At 43.5% G+C, this 21,425-nt stretch overlaps 2 protein-coding genes across 6 annotated transcripts; one reads left to right on the top strand and one right to left on the bottom strand.

Moving 5' to 3' along the window:
• Positions 1-550: 550 nt before the first annotated feature.
• RCHY1 (ring finger and CHY zinc finger domain containing 1) lies at positions 551-10,597 on the bottom strand. 3 transcript variants are annotated; one of them, XM_037896652.1, is made up of 9 exons: positions 10,460-10,597; positions 9,708-9,827; positions 8,734-8,849; positions 7,017-7,095; positions 6,400-6,444; positions 6,161-6,219; positions 4,975-5,001; positions 4,277-4,397; positions 551-2,292 (listed from the first exon to the last, which is right to left on the bottom strand). In XM_037896652.1, exons 1-9 carry the CDS (start codon positions 10,511-10,513, stop codon positions 2,164-2,166), a joined length of 750 nt encoding a protein of 249 aa, XP_037752580.1. In that variant the 5' UTR covers positions 10,514-10,597; the 3' UTR covers positions 551-2,163. The 3 variants fall into 3 exon arrangements, with proteins under 3 accessions (XP_037752580.1, XP_037752582.1, XP_037752581.1); XM_037896654.2 differs by lacking the exon at positions 10,460-10,597 and adding an exon at positions 9,911-10,353; XM_037896653.1 differs by having other exon boundaries at positions 2,157-2,292; positions 4,162-4,397.
• THAP6 (THAP domain containing 6) lies at positions 10,568-19,727 on the top strand. 3 transcript variants are annotated; one of them, XM_037896655.2, is made up of 5 exons: positions 10,568-10,687; positions 11,268-11,370; positions 14,946-15,153; positions 15,844-15,969; positions 16,405-19,727. In XM_037896655.2, exons 2-5 carry the CDS (start codon positions 11,291-11,293, stop codon positions 16,657-16,659), a joined length of 669 nt encoding a protein of 222 aa, XP_037752583.1. In that variant the 5' UTR covers positions 10,568-10,687; positions 11,268-11,290; the 3' UTR covers positions 16,660-19,727. The 3 variants fall into 3 exon arrangements, with proteins under 3 accessions (XP_037752583.1, XP_037752584.1, XP_043400493.1); XM_043544558.1 differs by lacking the exon at positions 10,568-10,687 and adding an exon at positions 11,042-11,172 and having other exon boundaries at positions 11,219-11,370; XM_037896656.2 differs by lacking the exon at positions 10,568-10,687 and having other exon boundaries at positions 11,031-11,387.
• The last annotated feature ends 1,698 nt before the right edge of the window (positions 19,728-21,425 follow it).

The following is a 21,425-nucleotide window of genomic DNA, read 5'->3' as shown; positions in this document are numbered from 1 at the left end:
TCTACACTTCTATTTGTACCCATGCTAGGGGTGTGTATAGCTTATGTACTCAAACGCTGCTGAAAGGCGTGTGCAGTGTAGCTATACCCCAAGAGGTCATTGTAACTTTCTGTGCTTAATTTGCAACTTGCTAACTATAGACGTTGCAACATTCCCTAGCACTAGTGAGCGTCACATTTATTGCATGCTGTCATAACTGCAGAGAAAATTACCTTGTGAGGGAAGCATGCAGAGTTTAATGTAGCTGTCGGGACTGCCGTGGAGAGGTTGAGGAACAACATGAGCTGCTGGAAAACTATTTCCAGCGTAAACAACTGTGCAGGTCAAAAGGCACAGCACAGATCTAGTATAAAAAATCTGAGTCAAGTAATATTCCAGCTGTAGTTGCATTCTCCCACCTTTACTCACATGCCAGTGGGTCCAGCATCTAGCAAAGTAAAAAAATCCATCACTGCCATTGAAATGAACTGACAAACCATATTTTTACACCATCCCATTTTAGTTCAAACTCACTTGACACTTCCCAGGAACGGCGATCACCAAGCTAATGAAGAGTTTACTATAATCTGCTTTATTAAAGATATTACTGTACATCAAAATACATTACTTTATGGCATTGAGAAAAGGGCTTTAGAAAAAGATCCCTACATATATGCAGTTCGATTTCAGTAGCAGGATACACTAATACTACCACACAGCACTTAGAGTTGAAGTATTTTTGAGCATAAAGGGACACTGTCAGATGAAAAATAAATTTTTCGTGACACTTTAGATAATTAGAACAAGTTTAAAAAATAAGCTACATAGTGAGAAGCTAGGTTTGTGATTTTCTGATTTCACTCAGCATGGAGAATGAAAGAGAAGGTTCTTTCATATATACCTCGAGCTACTTTCACACACTGGCTCTCACAAAGGAGGGCCATCCCGCAGCATTCAGACTGCCAACACTCTGGAGGGAACTATTTTCAGTATATTTTAACAATTGTTTTGTAAGATCTAGTTTCAAGAAAACAACCGCAAAAGCAAAAAGGTGGGCCTAAACCACCTGAGAGTGTCCCTAAATTGGAGAATTTTTGCAAAATTGCAGAATCAATGGAACTAACTATTTTTGGCCTCAATCCTTAAAAGACGAATGCACATGCCTAACTTCATGCACCTGAATAGACTCACTGAAGTTAACAGACCACTGGCATATTTAAAGGAAGCATGTTGGTTCGACTTTTCAGCATCGGGGCCTTCGGGGTGGAGAAAAATCAATGGCTAGTGTAATTGCAGCAGGTGAAAGGAACTAAGATGTGGAGAAACCAGTTGAGAAAAGCAGCAGCTTTGAGCCCTGTTTTTAAAGGGTTGTATATCCACACTGATCTGACACACAGTAGCCTTGCTTTACATTAATAAACCTGCTCATTTTTACTTTGTACAGGTTGTGGGAGTTGCAGATGAAGATAAATGATTTGTACCACTCCACCTCTTCCATCTATCGTCACCTCCATTTCCCAGACTTCATCCACCTACAAATGTCACTCACAAACAAAATCTATTTACCAAAAAGATTGAAGACTTAAGCTTTCCTTAAGATAGCACTCCAAGCTACTGACCTTCCCCGCGGATTTCTATGCAGAAGGGGTATCTGTCTATCCTTACTGCCCTCTCTTCCTGGAAGCAACAGCCTCCACGGAATCTGGTTAGAGCCCTCAGATGCCATAGAATCAGTTCAGTTCTGACAGATGTTGCTTATAAATCATCTTATTAGAAATATGTATCTATACAACATGGTAGAAAGGACAGCTGAGCTCTCCCCTAAAATTTGCAGTTCTCAAGGACCAACATTGTGTGTGATGCACAGCACCACAGAAGGGGAAGTTCCACCAGACAAGAATGCTCTTCAGGGAGCATCACTGTAGAAAGCAGAGGGGTGAGATCTCACAGGCGCTCTGACATGGATCTGCACTTCACAACCACTGCAGTGGGGGAATCATAGGATATGCTAACAGCAGAGAGTGACAGTTTCCTAAGGAGCCTGAATACGGCGCCAGGAATTGGGATTTTGTGATAGGACATTAACAGAGAAATCATTTGTACTATGAGACATTGTGGTGTGCCTTAGCAGCCATATCAAATAAGGATGGTTTTCTTTCCAGTAACATGCGATGTGGGTGGTAGTCACTGCTGCTCCAGAGCCATCCTGCATCCTCCATCTTGAGCAGTGTTGTAGGATTCACAGCTTGTACATTTCATGCCTAAGATATGGAACTGTACCGTGGACCGGGCACTGCAATCATTGCAAAGGATCTGTAGTAAAAGAGAGTGGCCGTAAGACAAACGGGAGGCTGCATAAAACGTTGTGCCTAGAACAAAACTTGTTTACTACCAGACATCTTTTTATTTTATTTGTATATTCTTATTTTATTTTTTGTTATTTCTAGTAAACAGGTCTTGTCTTTTATTTTAGTTGGTTTCGATATTTTATTTTTTTAGTTTTGTTTATTTATTTAGAATAAATATTTTGTTTTTAATTTGATATTTTAAATTTTTTTTAAATGAGGGGTTTGTGTGTGTATATTTACGTTGGGTTAGGTTTTAGCTATATTTTTTGTCTTACATTAGTATTTGTTTTATTGGTATTATTTTTGGGGGGGGGGGAGGTTGGTTGTTTTTTTTTTTTAAAGTTTATTATTTAGCAGCACATTTGTAAGACCACAGTGGTGGTAATTATTTGAATTTCTATTAATATTAGGCTTAAAGTACGAACCGGGGGCACAAACTCACCTCCTTTGGTATAGTATTGTTTTCAATTGTTTGTTGCTTGGCTATTAGTTGGGCAATGTGCACCAATCATTCTATTTTCCTCTGTATGAAGTCAGCAGTGTTAATGGGCAAGGGAGGTACAGGTGCAACGAGACTGGCCACCAGGGATTCTCTCTTTGTCTGTCACGACTTCTGTTACATTTTTATTTTTACACTTGGCCATAACGCATGGGTCCCAATCTCAGTCAAAGAGGTGAGGTTCAGGCTCCCCTGGCATGGTGTTGTCTCCACCGAGAAGTTGTGGTATTTCATAGCACATACTGTGTCCCTAGCAGTATCACCTCCTTCACTCTCTCTTTAACGACTAGTTGGGCCCAACCTCCCTCGCTGGTGGTCCGCTTTATTTTTGGCTGAGCACTTACAGGACCATCTGTGCTTGATTTGTTTACAGCAGGCTGTTTTTATTTTTTCCTTATGTTGCATTTTTACACTGGGATAATGCTGGTTATAGGTCTTATTTTCTGTTGTACTTATATTGTTAACTTAATTTTTTATGATTTCCTGTTCATTTTAAACAGCAATTATAATTGGCACAGTTGAATTATTAATTTCATGTGGTGCCCAAGGCTTAGCACCTTCTAAGCCTTGCAAACTGCAAATTTTCTTTTTTTAATATTATGCAATTTTTTTTTTTTTTACTAATATGGTTTAGATAAGTGTGCTGTTTAACAACTTTGATACCTTTTTATTTTTTGCATTAGATGCATAACAAATTTGGCCTTCCCAGACAATCAGCCTAAGTTTTTCCAGAAGATGAAGACTGGAGAGGACACAAAGCTCTGGTTACACTATTCCCTCTGTGGGGGCTGCCTGACACTGCTCTATGAGACTTCAAATAATCCATTCTGGGAAATACATTCTTTTCTACATCAACTAAAAAAGCAGAACCATCCTCAATCCAAGAAACACTAGGGAAGTGGGGCATCTGAGCTGGCTTTCCGCGTGCTGCTGGAATAAGTTACATAGCCCTGATCCTAATTTAAGTTTCACTAGCAAGCAGAAGCCAGGCCCAACATGGATGTCAAAAGCTGAGTTACCCTTGGCTAAAATAGCGGCACTCAATTTGCCACCCTAACACTGGCAAACATCCGAGTGTTTTGCACAAACAGTGTGTTCACTCTGGAATGGGAAGAGAACAAACATTCCTGCTCCTGCAGAGGCTCCCTGATCTGGTGTTGTCCGACAATCCAAGATGTTTCAGAAGAGTAACTCCCCCTGCATCCCTTACCCCCCCGCTCAGTGCAATGCTATACCAGGCGCCCGTGGGTAAGGATAGTTCTTCACCTAGCTGGTCACCTTATCCCCTGAACATGAGAAACAATGGTTCTGCATCATGCCAAAGGGTAACATTACCTTTTGTTTCAGAGAGAGCTCCACTTGCTCTCTACTCCGACTAACAGGATGGTAGAGAGTGACCGATAATGGAGGGAGACTGGAAGGGGGCATGGTGAGAAAAGTTGCCATTTACCTCCACCATCATGTTCTGATATTCCGTGGGCATAGGGGTTTGCGCCACTTCATCATCCAATTGTCGCCAGTACCTGGACATATCTAAAGCCGAGTGCATGCACAAGGGGCATCGGTAACCTCTGGCAAGGACACGAAATACAAGTCAGGAAGCTGCTGTGGTGACAGAGTTAGTTTAAATACATCAGGACAGGGAGGAAAACCCCAGGGAGGGAGAAGAGCTATTGAATGTAAAGGACAATGTTGGCACAAGGACAAATGGGGATAAACTGGCCATGAATAAATTTAGGCTGGAAATGAGCAGAAGGCTTCTGTCCATCAGAGGAGTGACAGGCTGGCACAGCCTCCCCACAGGAGCAGTGGGGAAAACAACCCCACTAGCTTTAAGATGTAATTGATAAGTTTATGAATGGGATCATATGACAGTGTTGCCTGTGAAAGCAGGGGATTGGACTCAGTTACCCAGGAGGTCCCTTCCAGTCTTATGAACCGATTCCCACCCCAGTAGTCAATGAGAAAGGTGATGTACAACATGAACACATTGCACAGTGTTTGCTGGAAGCAGCAGAGGAGAGACTGCTTTGTTAACAGTTGCCTTTAAATCGCTCAGCCCTGGATTGTCACAGCAATCTTTACTTCTCCAGCTCAGGAGTCTGCACTGCCATGGTACTTAGGAAGAAGTGGGGTCAGAATACTCACTCTTTTAACATGTCTTCATAACAAGTTCTAAAAAGAAAAACACAAGGCCACATTAGTAGCTACACGAAGGTGGTGAAGTCACTGTGCTTTAAACCCTCTGGACAGAAAAGTGGGGCTTCAACTGAAGGAAGAGTGAGCTAGCCAAAGAGCTATGGTTAAAAAATAATTTGTACGGCAGTGGAAAGAGGGAGGCAACTGAGCACCAACACTTAGTGTTTAGAGGGACCCGAGGACACTAGAATGTGTTAGGTCCCATTCTGACATCTTCAGTAGTGAACTGGAGGAAGGAGTCAACAGCGTGGGAATGAAACTTGCAGATGATTCAAGATCACTCCAAACAACAGGGACAGAGAACGACTTCAGAGAGAGTTAGGGAGAAGGGCAGAACACAACAAAGCAAGATTCAGTTAGGAAAACGTCATGCTGCTACATCTGGAGAACGTTAATCTACAACATACAGTCAGTGGGAGGGGGAGCCTGGCAAACAGCAATGAAGGAGACCTAGGAATAGAAGAAATTCCAAGGTATTTCCAATGAGACATAATAGCGAACAGAAACAAAAAAGGGATAAGGACATTTCGGATTGAATGTAGAGGCATCGATGCACAGGACACGAAGGAAATACGTGACTCTGTTGTGACCATGCTCTGGGAGTACTGTATTCAGTTCTGGGCACCATGTCAGCATAAAAATTATTGACAAACTGGAAAGATTTCCTAGAGTAATAGAAATGTTCAGTGGACGCAAGGACAATGCAGGATGAAAATTAAGAGTTAAATATATAGACTGGTTAAGAGACAACTTGAGTCCTGGACCCTCCAACAAGCTCCATGAAGTCAGACCCCTGTGCCTTCACAGAGCCCCATGGGGCTCTTCATTATTGGGCCAGAGTGAGGGGGCGGCACAACAGTCTGCACCAAGGAGGGCATTATATAGGGTGATATGCTGGAGTATAAGTGGTAACAAGAAGAAATTAAGCAAGGGAAAATGTAAGATGAACAGGAAGTTTTACTGGGTTGGGGAGAAGTCTCCAAAGGAAAGGACGGAAGCCCCATTGCTTGGGACATTTGGAACACCACTGAACATAGCAGAGAACAATCAGCCTTGCATTAGTGAGGAGATGGACTGGAAGATACAACAGATATTTCCATTTCTGATATTGAGGATTCTACAGAAGTGGCTTTACCTATGAAGAAGGTGTCCACACGGCAGAACGTGAGCTCCAACACGTGAGGTGTGAATGTCCTGTTTCAAGACATAATTAACATGTATTTTCCCAAGTACCAAACACACCCAGAAAGCTAAAGTCAAAGCCAAAAGAGAAAAAGGGAAAATGGATATTTCAATAGGTACACAATTAAGGTACAGAATTTACTTTCAAGTAAACTTTTAATAGCTGAAACATTTAAAAAACCCAACCCTTACCTCCAAACATATTGGACAGTCCTGCCTGGAGACATTTTCAATGCACTTTGTAAAGGAAAAAAAAAGACAGCTTAACAGGAAAGAAAAATAAATGTAGATTCTTGCATAATAGAAATACTTGGATCTACATTTCCTGAGAATATATAAAAGTTTCATGAAACCTTTTACTACCCCGAACATGGGTTCAAATTCAATCAAAGGGGATTCTGGTAAAATCTGTGAATGCTAAAATTTCCAATTTTAATTTTAATTGTTTATGGGACTTCCAAAAAAAACTACTAGACCACACTAGGAAAGTGGCAAATCAAACTGACAGAATCTTAAAACATTTCTAGAAGAGTTGATCATAGATACGTGGACCTCCAGGTGTACAATGAAATTTCAAAGAGTATATTCCATGGGATTCACATGGCAAGGGAAGCAATACAGAAGTCCAATGCTGATCAATGTTGCTGTTCAGGACTGCGATCCATTGGTGGAAAGAGGAGAGTATGCACAGCACTGATCTGTATTACAAATGGGTCTAGCGAGGATGTACCAGCTCTCATCTTCATAAGCACAGTGATGGGGGTAGCTGTGTTCTTTTTAAATGAAACTATAGAGTATTACATTCATACCTTGTGTTTTCCTTGAAAACTCAAAGCTAGACATAAGTTACACTTTGAACAATGGAAAAAGTCTTCTTTTGGACCAATCCTAAAGAGACAGGCAGTTGGTTAGGAATAGTTTGCCAATTTCTGTACAATTTACATTTTAATACCTGCAAGAAAAGTTTCACACTTAGAAAAGATGGTCTCCCAGATCAAGAAAACGATTTTAAAAGGACTGTGACATTTTATGAAGTTAAGTGAAACTGATTACACAAAGAGCTGTCAAAAGCACAAGATTTTTAACTGTTTCCTTCGAGTCTTTACATTAAATATTCTTAAGTGTCACGTTTAACAACCACCAGTGCAACTTTAAAATAAAGTATATTTTCAAGATGATGGCCCTTGTTTTATGGTAGCCACCAACTTTTCCCCCCGCTTTAGCACTTATTAATTTTCACACTGGCAGACATTTACAATAGCTGCAGTGCAAGGAAACTGCTTCAACAGATGCCTGTACGAAAATCATTCCCCACCATTATGTATTCAGTGACATTTTTAAAGATCAAGCCTTCTTTATTTTTGAGCTACATCAGAAGGAAAAGCTTATCTCCAATATGAGGCCTGCTTCCCTGCGTCTCAAAAAATCCATGATTAGTCACAGATTTGCAGACTCTACCCCTGTTATTTCCTAGTAACAATAGATCTAACTAACTATAATTAGCACAGGTTAAACAGATACTTGTTTTTACACATTTTCTATTACATAAACAGTTCAAATCTCTCTGAAAGTCATGCATTTAGGAAGAACTTTATCTAAACCCAATCTCTGGAAACAAAGGCTCTGAAATATCACGTTAATGTTCTCTCTAAAATGAAGAGAAATTAGCACCAACATGTTTATAACTAAGTCAGAAATTCTAAGACTGCTTTCTTTAATATTAATTAGTGGTACAGAGCAGTTAGATGAAAGTGGAAAGCATAGGTCTGCTGCAGGAAGCTACTATAATTTAAACACAGAACAATATCAACTTAATTCAGCCACCAAGGTTTCAAGAGTTTGTGTAGATCTTTTTAAGGACAAATTTTTTGCAGCAGTGGGAAATTAAGAAGTCTCCCCCCCTCACACACACAACAAACATTACAGATCTTTTACCCAAAGTACAGTGCTCTACTGCATATTCTGTTTTTGGAGTTCTACACATGAAATGAGTGCAGAATATGCAACAGAGGATCGGGAGGTGGGTGGGGTGGATTTTTCCCTTCCCTGACCACATTAAACCTGTGCAACATCACTAGAAGATTGATTTTAGCGAACAAAAGGGAATCATGAAGTTTAAGACGTACAATCAGAATTGTTTTAGGAAAATCCATTTTAACTGGGCATTTAAAAGCAACAGAAAGCTTTTAAACTCATTACTTGACAAAACTCTCCCCTTTATTAATGAGAATTCAGTGTAAAAGGACACCCCCCTGAACTTTCCCATGTCTACATTACACACCGAGGCAAAAAACTATATGCAAATAACGGAATGACTTTTTTTAAGTGTTCTTTAAGCAAGACCTATTTTTAAACTCATAGCTGCCTGCTAGCATCCTGAATTCTTACACACAATGCATAATTTCAATTTCAAAATACAATATCTTAAAGTTACCAATATTTAAGCCAACCTAAGCAGAATTGCTTTAAAAACTTGGAAACGCAAATAACATTGAAAAAAAAAATTAATAATTTTAAATACAGTACCTACAAATTCCACACTTCTCACAGTGATACTGCTTCTTGTCTTTGTCAAACAGGTGACATATACCGCAGTAATATTCTCCGAACATACTGCTGCAATCCTCACAACTCTGTTGAGCCTACAAGTACATACACATAACGTAAGCAATAAGAACTACCAACATTTTGCTAGATAAGGGGGGTTCTTTTAGTTCTTCAAGCTAGCACTGAGTTTGGGTGGACACAAGATAGAGTCCCATGTCGTCCCACCACCCTCCCCGCTACATTCTTATTTCTGTGGCAGTATACTGAAAGGGTGGATCAAATCTAGACAAATCCTGTACACAGCGTTCGTCCAGAAATAGCAAAACAACAGAATGAAAAAGATACGGTTGTAAGTTTCATTATCTAGCTGAGTTTTCTATAGTACCTATCTCTGCACTTACTAGTGCTGCTGTGCAAGTGCTACCTGCAGGAACACAGGGAACAATCAGAAGCTACAGGAGAGACACTAAGGTCCTGTCCACACTACAAATGTAACAAAGCCAAGGGACTTAGTTGTAAGAGTTTCAGTCTATAACCTTAACCATGTTCTGTAGCCAGGCTAGAGTGTTTATATTAGTTTTCAGAGTAACAGCCATGTTAGTCTGTATTCGCAAAAAGAAAAGGAGTACTTGTGGCACCTTAGAGACTAACCAATTTATCTGAGCATGAGCTTTTGTGAGCTACATATATTAGTTTTGCTAGGAACTGAAACCACCTCTCTCTTCCTCTAATGTTAACTGTCTAGGTAACAGAGAGAGGATAAATGCAACTTCCCCCTAAAACATAGGAATTCCCTTTACTCTTATCTTACCATTTGAAGGAATAGAAAAATCTACCCCCCCCAAACAGAGTAAAATTAAGACCCTCTATTAAGCATCTGTGTTTTATAATTCCATTCAGAAATAACAATTGCAGTCACCACATATTGAAAAGATTAAAGTATACACCATTACCTGCTGGATGCTTTTGCACTTTGCACACTGCACTTGTTTTACTTTAAAACGATCCATCTGATGATCTTCCTTGCTGTCATGACACAGACGGCAAACGTAAAACTTACCGCAGCAAGGAGCCTGTGAAAACAAGGAAGAGGAGACAAACTGTGAGGAAATCAAAATTAAGCTACAGCTAACGGGGCCGCCTACGTTTCATTTACCCTTTTAGCGTTTCAAAGCCCTAGACTAGGTCAGGCTGGTGGAGCTGGAGACAGCACAAGCTTGGTCTCTGCTTTGCAAGGTATCCGCGGGCGGGAGCGGCCGGACTTGGGGGCGGAGAGGAAGGAAAAGGGAAGCTCCCGCTTGCATGGGCAGAAAATGAAAACGTGCACCTTGGAGCACGCCTCAGACGAGGTTTACTCCCCGTCGACCAATGCCTCCGAGCCAGAAGCTCCAGCGGAGGAGAGGGGCGCGTCCCCCAGCAGCTCAGCACCGCGGAGACGGACAGCTTGCGGGGCGAGCCCGCGCTGCACGGGGGCAGGGGCCGTCAGCCGGGCCCCGGCAGAGAGGGGAGTCGCCCGGCACGGTGCCCAGGCCCCTCTCGCGGGGGGCGGCCCCAGGGGAAGGGCAAAGCCCGGGCGAGGCGGCCGGAGAAGCCGCTCGGGACGGCCCCGCGAGAGCCGCGGCGGGAGCGGCTCCCAGAGCCGAGCCCGGAACGCGGGGAGCGAACCGAGCCCGGAACGCGGGGAGCGAACCGAGCCCGCCCCCACCTGGAGCAGGCAGCTGCGGCGATAGTGCTCGCAGCCGGCCTCCGCCGCCGCCATGGCCGCTGCCCGCCCGCGGCGCCGCTCTGCCCACCCGCCTCTTCTTCTCTATGGGGAAGGGCCCCCGCCGCCGCCTCCCGGAACCACTTCCGGCCGCCGCCGTGCGCGGCACTTCCGGCGGGCGAAGCGGGGCGGAAGCGAAGAGCCCGGAGGAGGAAGCGCCGCTGCCCCCAGGTACCCGGAACCTCCCCCGCGCGCGCCGGGCCTGGTCCCCCGCCCCCACCGGGGCAGCTCTGGGTACCTCAGCCTGTCCCTCCCGCAGCGCCCGGGTTCCGTGAGGGCGGGAACCGAAGGAGCTGCCCGCGGCTTCGCAGCCCGTTAATGAGCGCGTGACTGCCCCCGCCCCGTCCCGCGCGCTCCCCCCGCTGTGTTAAAAGCAAATGAAACCCGGACTCGCCGCAGGGCTGCTTTCGCGTGTCACTGGTCAGGGACCTGCCCTGTGACCTGATGTCCCGATTTTATAGGCACAGTCCCGATATTTGGGGCCTTTTTCTTATAGAGGCTCCTATTACCCTCCCCCCCCACACACACACACCCCACCCCCGTCCCAATTTTTCACACTTGCTGCCTGGCCCCCCTAAAGGCCACCGGTGGTGTCGCTGGACAGCACCGTGCGGGTGGCCGTGCCCCGGTGCCCGGGCTCACGCGGAGACGGCCGGCCGGCCAGGCTCAAGGGGGCCGGCCGGCCAGGCTCAAGGGGGCTGTCCCGCCCTCACCCCATTTCCTTCCCCGCTCAGCCTCGCTCTTTCCCCAGTTCTGCGATGAGCCACCTGTGCCATGGTGAAGAGCTGCTCGGCCATCGGCTGCGCGTCTAGATGTTTGCCAAATTCCAAGCTACGAGGACTGACGTTTCACGTGTAAGGTTCAGACTCGTGTAAGCTGACGGGGGAAGTAACTCAGTTTGAACCTGGGGCCAGGGGTGAGCTCGTTCCATGCTCCGTGAGCTAGAGTTAAGAAATCCAGGCTTTAGTCCCAGTGCTGCTACTGATCTGGACCCTGCTCATGGGAACTGGTCCATGGTGGGGTAGGACCTCCCACTGCAGGAGGGATGCTGGCAGGGAGCAGGATCTTGCCTTGTAGCGTTGGTCTTTTACCGCCTCTCTGCACATGCATTACCACATCTGGAAAATACTAAAACTTTGTAAATATCTCTGAAGAGAGAAATGAAATAATTAGCACACAGAAAGTATCATCAGTCCACTGTTTTTGTTCCTTGCCCTGTTTTAGTCTTGTACATTTCAAGCTTTTTCTGTGATCAAGCTGCTTGCCTTCCCTGGTGGTTCAAATAGGGTGTAGGCCCTGAAATGTTTACAGTTCATAGAAAAGTCATTTGAAAATGGTTGGCTTCTAGTGTGTTAAAGTAACAACCTTCATAATGGGGAAGCTACTGGAAATACAGAGCACACTCCAAAAAGAGAGAACTTGGTACAATTCAGCAACAGATACTTTATTAGCCATTAAAACAGCTCATGCCCAGACCTCTGATATTTTGACTTTCACCATGTCTTGTTTATGGAGTTAGTTATAAAGTCAAAATATTTATAATCAAATTGATTAATAGTGAACACAGAACGAGACATAAACGTGCTCCTGCCAGTGCAGTGACTAACTACTATCAATACAAACAGGGCTTTGGAGCTGTGCTCTGGCTCCGCTCCAGCTCCAGGCAAAAACCTGCAGTTTCACTGCTCTGCGCTCCAGCTCCGGGCTCCGCTCCAAAGTCCTTAATATAAAGACTATGTTGTCACAATCCATTGGTATTATTTGAACTTTTTCCTGGAGTGTGATAGAGTGGAAGGAACAGTTATTTTCTCTCTGCTGGTTATCTAACATAGAAGATTAGGGCATGGATAAACTGGGCATTTAGGTGGAAACCCAAAGACAGAGAAAGTGTTAACAACAAAAGATAGTTCCATAGGATCCAAAAAACTATATAAACTGCCTTCATCACTAAACATGGCCCTTTACCCCATATCTGAGCTCTTTTATTAAGGAACTAATAGAAAGTACTTTCTGTTCAGAGTGGGCAGTGTCAATAACTCCCCTCCATTCTGGACAGTAGTCAGAGGTTGCAGAACAGCTGATGGGGTTAGAGATAGCTCAGTGGTTTGAGCATTGGCCTGCTAAACCCAGGATTGTGAGTTCAATCCTTGATGGGGCCATTTAGGGATGGGGCAAAAATTGGGGATTGGTCCTGCTTTGAGTAGGGGGTTGGACTAGATGAGCTCTTGAGGTCCCTTCGAACCCTGATAATTCTATGATGTCTCCTGATGGGTTGTCTCCATTTACTAGTGGACCGTATGGGGAATGGTATCTCTCTCTCTGGTCTGCTACTGCACCAGTGTGATGCTCTCAGGCAAAGTGAGGTGAGCAGGCTGGAGAAATCCTCTCATATTAAAGCTTCTAACTAATTCCTGCCCTACACATGAGGAACCTGAAAGAAGAATCAGCCAAAGAATCTCCAGCTATTGCATTACATTCTGCCAACCTTAATACAACCACCAGAATACAGTTATCTTAAATTTTGTCCAAATGTGGATTAAAATAGACCCCAGAGGGTCTATTTCTGCCCATGTGTCTATATTTTTTCCATTAAAGATAATCTTGGGAGGGAGGGAGGAACAGAATGTTGGGAATCATTAAGAAAGGAAGAGATAATAAGACAGAAAATGTCAGATTGCCTCTATATAAATCTTTGGTACACCCATATCTTGAATACTGCGTGCAGATGTGGTTGCCCCATCTCAAAAAAGATATATTGGAATTGGAAAAGGTTCAGAAAAGGGCAACAAAAATGATGAGGGGTATTGAACAGCTTCCGTATGAGGAAAGATTAATAGGAGTGGGACTGTTCAGCTTGGAAAAGAGATGACTAAGGGGGGATATGATAGAGGTCTATAAAATCATGACTGTTGTGGAGAAAGTAGAAAAGGAAGTGTTATTTACTCCTTCTCATAGCACAAGAACTAGGGCTCACCAAATGAAATTAATAGGCAGCTCGTTTAAAACAAACAAAAGGAAATATTTCTTCACACAACGCACAGTCAACCTGTGGAACTCCTTGCCAGAGGGTGTTCTGAAGGCCAAGACTATAACAGGGTTCAAAAAAGAACTAGGGAAATTCATGGAGGATAGGTTCATCAATGGCTATTAGCCATGATGGACAGGGATGGTGTCCCTAGCCTCTGTTTGCCAGAAGCTCGGAATGGGCGACAGAGGATGGATCACTTGATGAGTACATGTTCTGTTCCTTCCCTCTGAAGCATCTGGCATTAGTCACTGTCCGAAAACAGGATACTGAGCTAGATGGACCTTTGGTCTGACCCACTTTGGCCTTTCTTATGTAACTCATTCACTTGGCATTTCTTCTCCTTACTCGTACATGCTGCCTTGTTTGTAAACTCAGTGATTTAGAATGGCTGCTTCTTGCCATCAAAATAGTATTTTGTATTTTTCTTTCCAAAATACAAATGAACTCAAATGTCTGTCCCATTGGGTAATAATAATATCTTAGAAATAAAGATTAGCACAATGAAAGGGTGCAGAAAACAATCATATCACAGGGTGTGTATCCCATGATTATCCAAAGAAACATTTTAAGGCTTTCCTTTGTTTCATCCCAGACTCAACCATAAAAAGTCATTGTCTAAACACTGTAGCCACAAAGTAACATGATTCTCGTAATGCTGGTTATAATAGTCAAAATAATCCAGACTCGGGTGTGGGTCTGTGGCTGTGGAAATTTTAAAAACTTATGTGGCTTTTTCACTCACAGAACTAGATATCTCAAAAAATTCATTACATGTGTCATCGTTTAAAATAGAGCAGTCATTTTCATATAATCTGAGTGTGGAATATTTATGTCTAAACTAATCACTTCTAGCCTGCCCAAAATTGACAAAAAAATAGTCTTATGAAATGTGAAGTGTCTGATATCTCTGAAATGAAAGGCCATATAGAAATAGCCTCTAGGAATACTCAGTGGAAACAGTCACTACATTGGCTGCAGAACTGAACCCACCTCTGTCATTTTGTATTTACCAAGTCAGTTCCTTGAGGATTTATGAATTATTACTGTAAACAGGCTTCAAGTAAATTAATTTGACTCAAAAGCTTGTGTTGGTGGACACAGCCCCTTTCTTCCTGCACAGAAGGTCATAACATGGTGGGGTCTGTAACCAGAGCATAAGGAGGGGTCTGCTAGGTGGTACTAGCAGTGCTCTATACCTCAGCAGGGCATGGCTGGGTAGAGTAGGGTGTGGGTGCCAACCTGCATACAGGCTACACATTGTCTGAAGGAGCGATCACAAAGCTACCTGTAAGTGTGCCCTTTTACAATCACGAGTTACAGAAACTTATGTAAGGCCAGAGACTCTGCAGAGTAGAATGGCGATCTATTCAACTTGCTTTCCTGTCTGCACACTTGTCCTAGATTCCCCACTGATGAGGAGGCCAAAAGAAGGTGGGTGTTGGCCATGAAAAGACTCGATGTGAACTCTGCAGGTATGTGGGAGCCTAAGAAAGCAGATGTGTTATGTTCGCGCCACTTTAAGAAGTCAGACTTCGACACAAGAGGTCCCAACATCAGGCTCAAACCTGGAGTCATCCCTTCCATTTTTGAATTTCCTTCTCACTTCCAGGTTGGTCTTTATAATCTGCAGGTGATTGTTCCTATATTTAACTGTATTGGCAAACATGGACAAGCTTTTCCCCGCACTTTACATAGAACTCAGAAGATGTTTTCTTCTTTTGGATTATCACTAGGTAACAGGAGAAGAGGTGGAAAAATATTGTGCCCAAAGATTAGCATCTTTCTGGGCCTGTTCTGTCTCCGAATACTTACGCAGAACTGCCTGAGGAAACAGTGCAGGATCACGCCCTTAAGGCTTTTTTTTAAAAAACCATTGTGAGTCCGAACAAGAAATGGTCAAGTACATGAAAAAAGGAGAAGTGAAACTGATCACCTCAAGTCTAGCCAAATTCCTATTCTGTGAGCTCTTCAGGGCAGGGATTTGCTTTATAGCTGGCATAATGAGGTCCTGATCCTTTACTGGGCTTCCTAATACAAATCAATAATAATATCATTAAATAAATTCCCAGCATACCAAAAAGAGTGGGCTGGAAAGCTCTTCACCTTAGAGATCTGACTGTCATTGCAGGAACTATTTAATGAATAGCCTTTAGCATCCCAATTCAGTGTGGGACTTATTCCTCACTTCACCTTTCCCCTGCTTCCAGCACACAGTAGCCACACATTAGCCTCCACAGTCCCATCTCTTTCTGATGTCTCTGTCTCAATAACTGAAGTGTGAAATATATGTTTATAACAGCAGAGACGAGGAAAAGTTCATGGCAGACGAAACTCCCCACTGAAAACACTGCCAGTAACAGTTCATAACCACCAGCTTGTGGATTTGCCTTCCAGTACAGGAGAATTTCATTCCCAATTCATCTTGGTAAGTAAAGTGACTTATTTGAACCACCTAAATATAGCAGACTTTCAACACAGTGGGGCATACTCACTGCCAGTGTAACTCCAGGGAATGGCATCCTCTTAGGTCATCAGTGCATTTCGGCTCAGTGTCCCTGTTTTCATTTGTGTTAGGGCATCAGTTCAAGGATCTCCCTCAAATTTATTGTTCACCAGAGAGCAGTTAGAGGTATCTCCATTTCTCATACGTTGTTCCACCATTAAGCCATAGTGGATTAACTAGCTTTAAGGCAAGCTTCACATGCACATCGCATGGTTTTGCAAAAAGTGATTGCTAATGGGAGTTGGGATTGGCCTTTTAAACAGTCTCAATTCCTTCTTGGTGAATAGGGAGAACGTGTGAAAGTCTGAGATCTTTGAGAAAGGTGAGACTGTCTCATGTATTGAATTTTGTTTCCAGGAGCACAGTTACAGCATACTGGACAGTCCAAAGAAATTGAAGTATAAATTAGATCAGGTAATCAGTGAGCTCGAAGAGGCCAAGGAATGTCTGAGAAACACTTTAGACAGAGAACGACAACGCAGAGAGTCACTGAGGACGATGATCCAGGAGCTGGAAAACAATTGTCTAATCAGCCCCGAAGCAGCCTGTAAGCTGGATGTTTACTGCTGGGAGTGGTCTGAGGCGAGCACACAGGAGAAGACTGTCAACTGAAGTAATGGCAGCAGGAATAACTGCAAAGTCTCCTCAGGTTCAGCATTCAGAAGTGGGATGTTTTAAGTTGGCCATCAGTACTCAATGAACAAGACCAAACAGATCTTTGGAGAAGCGGTTTCTCTAAAGATACCATCTGGGCAAGATCCTTGCTCCTGGGACATAGCTCCCTTGTGTAACAAAGTGTCTTGGTCTCTGAAGGCTGAGGTAGTGGTCAGGAGTGCGAGCTACAAAAGACAAAATATAAATGTAAACAATCGTTGCACTAGCAGGGTGAGGGACCTCCAGCTTAGATTTCATAATGCAGAACCTTAGTGAGGCCCTAAGAATACAAATCAGGACTAAAACAGTGCACAGGAGACTTGGAGTTGGAGAGGGTGGGGAAGTCTTATGAGCAGGCTTTGGAGATAAGTTCAACATCCCCTATTTGTATGGGTAAGAGAAAGTGCTGGAAGATGACAAGTGATCTTGGCAGTAGCTATGAGTTGAGCTGTTCACCAGGGGAAAGACTAGGAGAAGGAAAAGGAGCTTCTCCGGAATCATGACCCATCGTGGACTGGATTTAAATGAAATTTTCTAATGTCTGGACTAGGGCTGTCAAGCGATTAAAAAAATTAATCACACAATTAATCACACTGTTAACAATAGAGTACCATTTATTTAAATATTTTGGATGTTTTCTACATTTTCAAATGTATTGATTTCAATTACAACACAGAATACAAAGTGTACAGTGCTTATTTTATATGTATTTTGGATTACAAATATTTGCACTGTAAAAAAAATACAAAAGAAATAGTATTTTTCACTTCACCTAATACAAGTATTGTATTGCAGTCTCTTTATCATGAAATTTGAACTGACAAATATAGAATTATGTAAAAAAAACCCATACCCTGAATTCAAAAATAAAACAATGTAAAATTTTAGAGCCTACAAGTCCACTCAGTCCTACTTCTTGTTCAGCCAATCACCCAGACAAGTCTGTTTACATTTGCAGGAGATAATGCCCGCTTCATGCGCTAATGATTCATATGTCCCTTCATGCTTCAACCACCGTTCCAGAGGACGTGCGTCCATGCTGATGACGGGTTCTGCTCGATAACGATCCAAAGCGGTGCGGACTGACGCATGTTCATTTTCACCATCTGAGTCAGATGCCACTAGCAGAAGGTTGATTTTCTTTTTTGGTGGTTCGGGCTCTGTAGTTTCAGCATCGGAGTGTTGCTCTTTTAAGACTTCTGAAAGCAAGCTCCACACCTCATCCCTCTCAGATTTTGGAAGGCACTTCAGATTCTTAAACCTTGGGTCGAGTGCTGTAGCTATCTTTAGAAATCTCACATTGGTACCTTCTTTGCATTTTGTCAAATCTGCAGCGAAAGTGTTCTTAAAATGTGCTGAGTCATCATCTGAGACTGCTATAACATGAAATATAGGGCAGAATTCAGGTAAAATAAAACCAGAGACATATAATTCTCCCCCAAGGAGCTCAGTCACAAATTTAATTAACACTTTTTTTTTAAACGAGCATCATCAGCATGGAAGCATCTCCTCTGGAATGGTGGCCGAAGCCTGAAGGGGCAAATGAATGTTTAGCATATCTGGCATGTAAATACCTTGCAATGCCGACTACAAAAGTCCCATGCGAATGCCTGTTCTCATTTTCTGGTGACGTAAATAAGAAGTGGGCAGCATTATCTCCTGTAAATGTAAACAAACGTGTTTGTCTTAGCAATTGGCTGAACAAGAAGTAGGACTGAGTAGACGTGTAAGCTCTAAAGTTTTGCATTTTGTCTTTGAGTGCAGTTACGTACCAAAGAAAATCTACATTTGTAAGTTGCACTTTCACGATTAAAGAGATTGCACTACAGTACTTGTATGAGGTGAAATGAAAAACTATTTCTTTTATCATTTTTTCAGTGCAAATATTTGTCATAAAAAAGTGAGCAGCGTACACTTTATATTCTGTGTTGTAACTGAAATCAATATATTTGAAAATGTAGAAAAACATCGAAAAATAATAAATTTCAATTGGTATTCTATTGTTTAACAGTGCGATTAAAACTGCGATTAATCGCAATTAATTTTTTTGAGTTAATCGCATGAGCTAACTGCGGTTAATCGACAGCCCTAATCTGGATCTTTATTACCCGGGAGTGCATGTGCAGAGCTCCCAAAATGGAGCTTGATAAATTTATGAATGGGATTAGATGAGGTGGTTGTCTGCAATAGCAGGGCACTGGACTCTAACATCCATCCCGCTCCTGTGTACCTATGATTTCACATTCAGCTGTTCTTTCAAGGGTTCAGATGAAGTTTGGCCCGGGATGTTTTAAGAGCATGGATTGATCGTTTGTTCTTCTCTGTATCATGAGTGTATTAGATGCAACGCATCAGTCACTAATTCTGCAATCAGCGTGTGGCATTTTCCAGAAGATTTTCCTGGTCTAAGATTTGCATCAATTTGGAATGAGTTCAGGTGCATTATAAACAGGAAACGTAAGCCCTTTGCAAAGAGTGTTGGTGGGAAAGAGGTAGCTATTCTGGGCACTGTTTTCTTAGAGTGGGAGACGGAAGTACAGCATTTGCTAAACACCAATGTATGAACTCCGTGCTCAAGGACTGGGTGTAGTGTGCTCAACAGGGAAGCTGCTAATAACACTTGTTTCAGTTCAGCATCCACAGTTCTTATAAAATCAGGGTAAATGTAATTACAGGAGCCCATAGTGTTATGCAGAGTAAGAATGCACCTAGGGCAACTTTTATCGCCTTCTGCTATACGTAGTTTCTGCAATATTTAGTAGCATTGATAATTCACACACACACTAGCCACATTTGCTTAATGGCTTCTAGGCTCAGGATCTAGGCTGTTAAGAATCCTTTGCTCTTAGGGGAAGAGACAGAAAAAACGCCCTTATGCTGATAGCAGGAAGGGGGATGAAGATGCATTGTGACTTTCCCTAAATATTCTCAAACAAGTGTTATATTTAATCCAGAAGATACTTTATGTTTTTAATACAATGATCTATTTATGATGATCAGTCACAGTAAAAAATGGAAAGACGTTATATGGGGTTATTTGTTCTTTTTTCTTATTGCCTCCATAACATGCCCTAGAGTGTTACAACTATCCCCCAGGCACAGACAGCTGGACTTGAATCCTTCACACAACTAAAAAGCTGCATGAGTCCAAGCTTCCGCCCCGAATATGGCTGGGAGACCACCCAGGCCAGGTAAAACATTCAGGGCATCAGGCAGATGGGCCTTCCCCCAGAATGCCTTGTCGTGGGGGGCTGTGCAGTCTGGACAGGTCAGGGATGCTTGTCAGCACTGATGAGTTCAGAGGGTTATGAAACCGAGTGGAAGGGAGCAGGCAGGGGAGAGTTCAGCAACAGGGATGAGGGGAGTTACAATATAGCTGGACTGTTGCGACTGAAGTAAGTCTGCATTCCACCTGGGAGAGGGGACACTTACCCAAAGGGGACTGCCAGTCTCTTGCTGATCCTTCTATCAGCCTGTGCTGAATCTGCTCCCCTTGGCACCTGAACCCCTGGCTCCATGCGAAGCCGTGTTTCCCTACACCGCCAGCTCAGTGAGCTCCCAGACACTGGCACGACCAGCACTCCTTCCGGGCCACTAGAGGCAAGATCTTCCTGAGCGCTGCCAAGCACAAGCCGGGGTGAGCAGCATGACTCCAGCCACTAGCAATTCTAAAGGGTGGCGTTCAGCGCCTCTCCACATTGACACTAATCAGAGCAGCTGTTAAAGGCCTGAGATCGCAACATCTCAGCAATGCTCTCCCAGACTGTGAGGATTTCAAACATGGCTCCCTGGGTACTTAGATATTCCCTATCAGCGTAGTACCTGAGGTCCAGACACTCAAAATATTTAAGCACCTAACTCCCACTGGGCAGCAACCGCTGATCTAGCACTCTGGTCACTGCAGCTCCAATTAGCTGCCCTAGAGTAGACCCGATTAAGAAGAGCTGTGCGTAATCAATGGCTTGGGATGGGCTGAGGAGATCAAAGAGACTCATTAGCCCATTAGGCAGAAGGTAGAATAGGCACAGGAAGGAAATCCGGGAGACAGAATGAGGTTTTCAGAGTCAGAGCCTAGAGGAATCTGCCAGGGGAAGATCCCTTCCATCGTCCCCCCACCTTGGCCAAGCTAGCTAAGGATTGTGGCTTGCTGTAAATACGGACCTGCACATGCCTGTAAAGGGGGTGGGGAGGATACTGTGAAAAAAAACACACAAGGTGCTTAGCAGAAGAAGGTCTCCAAGCTGTTTGTAACCTGGAAAGAGACAGAAGTGAGATCCCACCCTGTCACAGTCAGACAGACTAACCACTTTTCTTCAAAACTGAAGTCCACACACTTCCCCTGCTGCACACAAACAGCTGCCACTGCCTTCTGAGCAAACGGTCAGGATTTGGCCCTGGGGCAGGAAGGCGCTAGTTTATGGCTGCGTTGGATGCAATAATCCCGCCGACTGACTGCAGTAGGAACTCTGTATGTAGGATGGCTACAGAACTGGATCTTGACTGGATACCCAGAGACTTGCAGCCTGCTGCATTATCCACAGAGTGAGCAGGAGGGGAATCTACCTCACTTCTGCAAAGGCTCTGCACATCAGAAGTAGCCTGAGACTTTCATGGATAATGCCCCCCAATTCACACACGTGTAAATTCACTCCCTGTGAAGGAACAGAAGAGCGGACTCCATTATGGATAAACAAAATAAATCAATGCAGTGGCCTTGCCCTAGG

The sequence above is a fragment of the Chelonia mydas genome, chromosome 4, assembly GCF_015237465.2.
Source record: "Chelonia mydas isolate rCheMyd1 chromosome 4, rCheMyd1.pri.v2, whole genome shotgun sequence".
In the NCBI taxonomy this organism is placed as follows: Eukaryota; Metazoa; Chordata; order Testudines; family Cheloniidae; genus Chelonia; species Chelonia mydas.
This window is presented reverse-complemented; position numbering and strand designations above follow the sequence as displayed.